This window comes from Pyricularia oryzae, chromosome 1 (assembly GCF_000002495.2).
Source record: "Pyricularia oryzae 70-15 chromosome 1, whole genome shotgun sequence".
Lineage (NCBI taxonomy): Eukaryota > Fungi > Ascomycota > Sordariomycetes > Magnaporthales > Pyriculariaceae > Pyricularia > Pyricularia oryzae.
Window position 1 is genome coordinate 2,756,794 of NC_017844.1, and position 5,457 is coordinate 2,762,250.

Consider the following 5,457-nt stretch of genomic DNA (forward strand, 5'->3'; position numbering starts at 1 on the left):
GCAAGGATCAGTTCTCGACAAAAAAAAGGGGGCTCGGTAAGACTCATAAAAAAATGCTGCGCAACACAAAGACTTGAACCCGATAGTGCATCTATAGCATCACTGAATGACTGAAATGCAAAAAGACAACAACAAAATATTCAACGTTGAGTCGTCGTCTCTTGTCGTTGACAAGGTGGGACTTTAGGCTTACGACCTATGCGCCCTGATTGGTTGCCTGTGGCCTTATACCGACCTAGGGTTCATCTTGGCGTTCGCCGTCAACGGGTTCAAGGTCGGCACGCGGTCGTCCGATGTGAGAGGGATCGAATCGCTTATGGATCCCTGCGCATCTATTTATCTCCACCTGCCATGGAGAAACTTCGGAGAGGACAGCCTTACCTCTCAGCCTCTTTTTTGTCTCATCGCCAGTACAGTACGCCCATGACTTGGGGATTTCTGTCTATCCCGGGTGTGCCCATCATGAAAAAAAAGTGAAAATTTGTCATCATCGTCTATGAGCGCAATTTGGGAAATTTGCTTGTCGACAGCTTGCGCTCTTAGAGCCAAAACACGGAACCAACCATCCACTGCCAAGGTGTTTTGTTTCTGTGAAGCGAACCGCAAAAGCTCGTGATGAGGCCCGACTACAAAAGTCCAGCGGAACCCGCCGCGCGTCGCGTCATCATAGTAATTTGTGATAAAAGATGTTGGTTCAAGATAAGAACACCTTTAGCAATTACATTTTAGTGTATTCGGGGTGGCTGAGTCCTTTTTTTTTTTTTTTTTTGGATGTCTCGGAGTCGGGCATCGGCTGGAACGAATGGAACGGGAATGAAATGAGATCAAGCCTTGTCAATTATTACCAAGAGCCAAGAGCTCTTTCTTTGGTTTTTGCTTCTCCATCCGCAGGGGTTTTTGTTTGCGCGATCCTCTGCGGCTCCAGTGCGTCCAGTCGCAGCACGTCAAGTGGGTATGTGGGGGTACTGGACTGCGTCTGGCACACCCAATCATTTGCCGTCACGATTGCCAGAGATGGAAGCGAGATGGCTCTGTTTTAACCGCCGTACCTGACTTTGACGAATGCACCTTTGCCTCGTCTGCTTATCGCTTGCAGCAAAACTTGACCGTATTCCGTATCCCGCGCCTAACTTTGTTCGACAAAGGTATAAACCCGAAACCGAATCCTCCGGTACCGCTTACCCATCTACCCGGAGTTAAAAAAGAGAACGAATATGCCGACAAACTCGGACCGAAGCTTTTGCACTCTCGTTGTCAGACGCGCAGCACAAAAGCGCAGAAACCAACAACACACACCCCCGCGCTTTCAGCCCTACGTCCCCTGCCCGCTGACAACGAGCAAGGAGGCGGAGTCGTCATGCCCGGTCCCTGTCGGGGCATTTGATACCGACATGCATGCTTGATGTTCCTGATCCTTTGACGGAGGCTTTTGACGCGGTAGAAAAAAAAAAGTGTGCATGGATTGATCTCACCCCGTCCTCAAGGGTCTCCAACAACGGCCTCGCAGGGCTGGTTCCATTCCCTCGGTGGCGCAGCAGGGCAAGGCCAGGATCGGAAATTGTGTCGAGATAAACTTGTGGGGTGGGTTTTTCACGGCTTCGCCACAGCTCCCTGGCCCGTCAATTTCACCGTCGTGTAATTAATTTTAGTGGTTTGCCCGTCTTTGTGTACCTGGGTCACAGTTTGAGTTCACAGTAATAGATCCTAATGTGTTGTTGGTCGACCGGTTGGCTGACGTCCAAGTTTTGACAAAAGTGTTTGTGCATCGCACTAAGCCCCAGGTCGACGGCAGGGGGTTTACCCGAGTCAGCCTTACCGTCGGGTGGATCCTGGTGGGCGGGTTTCCAAATTTAGCAATTCTTGCCTTCTTACTCTGCTCTTTGAAGTTTGGTGGTTCAATTGCTGCACACTGGAGCCCACGTCGCGCGGTCGTCATGTGAAATGCTTGGCCAGCGACAAACATCCAAGTACCGCAGCGCAATCTCTTTCAAGGTGGCCACAGCCCCGTTTGCCAAGAGCAGCCAGTTCTACAAAGTATGTGATGAAATGTGTCTTTTTGCCGTAAAATGAAGCCAAAACGCCTGCTCAATGAGACTGAGACGGCAGGTGGCATCCAACTCGAGTGGAGACCCGCCAGTGCTTCCGGACAGAAAACTCCACTCAACCTGGATACAAATCTACCTATTCGTACCTACCTAACTAGGTACCTACCTAGTTTGGTCGACTTGCTTGGTAAGTAAGGCTCTCGAAAACACGTCTCCGGGCCCGAAAAATCTTGAACCCTGGTCCGTCATCAATGGGGGAATTCGCCGGCATAGTAGATCAGTACCGTATCAACGTTGACCTTTGGAGCCTCCTCCTTGGCGAACCCCGAAACGGCGACAAGATCTGCAAGGAGTCAACGCCCTTCGAAGCAATTGCAGTTGACATCAAGAGGCAATCTTCTCAAACCCCAGGAGCACACGTCCATGCCCCCAAAGTACCAATGACAAAGGATTTCAACCCCTGAGGGAGTGGGCTGGCGGCGATACGAACATAGGTTCATACCCACCACGGCCCGGCTCCTGTAATCGTGACCTCATCTTGAGATCATGATGTGACGGGTTGTATGTTTGACGAACGCGGATTAGGCAGGTCAGTAGATTCTGCTTCATGATTGTCCATCAGCTACCTGGTCACAGAACCCAAAAGCGAGCCTAGGCTGGCGAAATGCGCGATGAGATCCAACTACCTTGACTGCGAGGTTGTCGGAAGATGTACTAATCAGGCCACGGATGAACAAGAAATCCATTCGCTCGTTTGAAGCTATCACCATTTTTATTACTAACAACTGACCCTTTTCGCTGTCAAAATCAACAAGTCCATTGACCCCCGACCGCGTTGGCAAGCGCCGGATGACTGCTCTACAATAAAACCCAAGACCAGCCATGTAGGAATTGATCAAACGCAAACAACATCAATGGCGCATCGCAGTTGGATGCTATTTTCTCGTATCGAGTCGTAACGCCAGAAGGCCAATGTATCCCTCGCCAAACTCGTTTGACTCTACCAGAATGGTACTGCCATAAACATGATGAACAAGAGCATGGTAGAAAGGGACAAACCCTCAAAGAAACAACACTCAATTGGTGTCGCATGACAGGACTGACCAGCCCCAGCGAGCGAATCACAAGAAAAGTCGCCGCTTTCCAGCAAGTTCTCGACATTCACCAGTAGTTATTAGACATGCGAGGCTGCGAGACGTGCGGACCGGCAGGCCACAGGTTCACGGCCGGACTGCGGTGGCGCACATCGGGGTCGACGGCGCCGGGGGCACACGGGTCGTCGCCGTACCAGACCTTGATCTCGTCCTTGAACTCGCGGCTGAGCGACATCTTGGCGGCCTCGGCCTGGCACCGGAAGCTGCCGAAGCGGTACTCGAACAGGACCATGAGCTGGCCGGTGGCGGGGTCGACGCAGCTGGCCAGCTCAAAGGCGCGGTCGATCTGGAACTCCATCTTGCTGGCAAAGTAGGCCGTGAGCGAGGGCTCGTTGACCAGCGGCCGGGGTCCGTAGATGAGCAGCACGCGCGACTTGTTGCCGCCGGACCCGGGCCCGCCGCTGAACCCTGCTGCTGCTGCTGATGCTGCTGCTGATGCTGCTGCTGCTGTTGCGGGGGTGGTGCTAGAGGACGAGGAGGAGGAGGAGGAGGAGGCGGGGCCCCCTCCGACCTCGGCGGAGCGGATGCGGTTCCACAGGACGCGGGCCGGCGGCAGGCCGGAGGACGGGTCGGTGACGAAGCCGCCGTTGTGGGGCTGGTGGGCGGCGTAGAAGCGCTGGGCGGCGGCCCTCTCGAAAAAGATGACCTTGGCGGCGCAGGTGGTGTGGCCGCGCGACGGCTCGGGCAGGTTGATGTGCGAGGCCCAGACGCGGCCGGCGTTGCGGATGGCCCCCAGCAGCTGCGTCGTGGTCAGCGTCGGCGGCAGGCCCAGGATGAAGAGCGAGCAGCTCTCGCTCTCGGGTATGTTGGCCGACCGGTTGTTGGCCAGCGACGTGTCGCCCTGGTAGTTTGGGCTGAAGCCGTTCATGATGTTGTGGATCGCCCTGCTGGACGACGCATGTCCGGGCCGGGGGCTGCTGCTGCTGCTGGTGGTGTGGCGGTGGTGGTGCTGCTTGACCTGGACCGTGTGCATGGGACGAAAGGTTTCGTTGGTGTTGGTGTTGATGATGGTGTTGGTGCTGTTCCGGAGCGGGTCTGCTCGGACGGAAAAGAGCGAGCCGGCGTATCCACGGGGCTGTGCTTGCTGCACCAGAGATGGCTGTACTGCCTGGGAGCGCAGGTATCTCTCTTGGCGCTGGGCCAGCGGCGAAGGAGGCGAGTCGATAAATGTCGTGTCGGCCGAAGAGCTGTGGTTAGAAGCAGGACTGAAGATGGCAGGGCCGCGACCACCAGAAGCGATGCTGGATGAAAACAGAGGACGCTGCGACCACGGAGTGTCCCTCGCCGGGGTGTGAGGTTGACGCAGCGCAGCAAAGACGCTAGGCAGCAGCGACGGCTGCTGGCTGATGCCGAAAACAGTGCCCCGCGTTCCAAAATCGACGGCGTCGCGCCGACCGGCGACGTCAGGCCGAGAGGCAAAGGGGTTGTGGCCAAAGCCTTGGTCCCCCTGAACACGGCTCGGCTGGGGAGTCGAGGGCAGGTTCGGCCTCGGTCCGATGGGTCCAAAGTCCCTGGTGCTCTGTCCACGGCTGGGCGACTCTTGGCCAGCGCCGGTGGGACCATCATTCAGAGACATCTCGGCGAGGCCAAGTCCTTGGAGTTGGTGGCTGCCAGAGTCGACGATGGGAGTGGTGGGTGATTTGACCAGAGAAGCGAATGAACTGGTCTTGGTGGAGGCGGCAGAATCACAGTCCTCCACTTCGCTGTTGGTCGGTGTATCAAGCCCGTTGGAGGAGGGCGACTGGGGAGACGGCGGCTTGTCTCGCTTGGCCTTGGTAGTGTTGTTGTTGATGTTGATGGGCTTGAATCCACCGGTGGACATCTTGGCGAGTTGACGAGTGGGGTTGAAAAAGATGGAGGGAATCAAGATTCGTAGCGTACTTTGGTGAGGAATCTGGATTTGTGCAAAGATGTGATGAAAAGATGCGAACCGAGACGAGATGCCTTTTCTGGGTCAGCACTCAACAAGACGGATAGATATATACCCGAAATGATCAGGCAGATAATCGAGCGGCCAACCTTTTTTTTCTTCCACTCCGGGATGGGGTCTTCTAGACAAGGTCCGCAGGTGTACGAGGGGTGAGGAATCTGCCTGAACCGAGAGGAAATGTGAGAGAACCTTGGAGCGGCATGTCAACTGGATTTTGAGCTTGGGAGATTTCACAAGGATGCAGCGGTGGTCTACAATGTCGGGGGGTCAAAGTAACAAAAAGACAAAGAGGACGCACCGTCATTGACCGTCATCTCTCATAATCAAA

At 55.0% G+C, this 5,457-nt stretch overlaps 1 protein-coding gene across 1 annotated transcript; it reads right to left on the minus strand.

Annotated features, from left to right (window-relative positions):
- Positions 1–3,206: 3,206 nt before the first annotated feature.
- On the minus strand, positions 3,207–5,021 carry MGG_06791 (uncharacterized protein; the record flags this gene model as incomplete). The annotated part of the gene is made up of 1 exon (XM_003709462.1): positions 3,207–5,021. One exon carries the CDS (start codon positions 5,019–5,021, stop codon positions 3,207–3,209), a length of 1,815 nt encoding a protein of 604 aa, XP_003709510.1.
- Between the last annotated feature and the right edge of the window lie 436 nt (positions 5,022–5,457).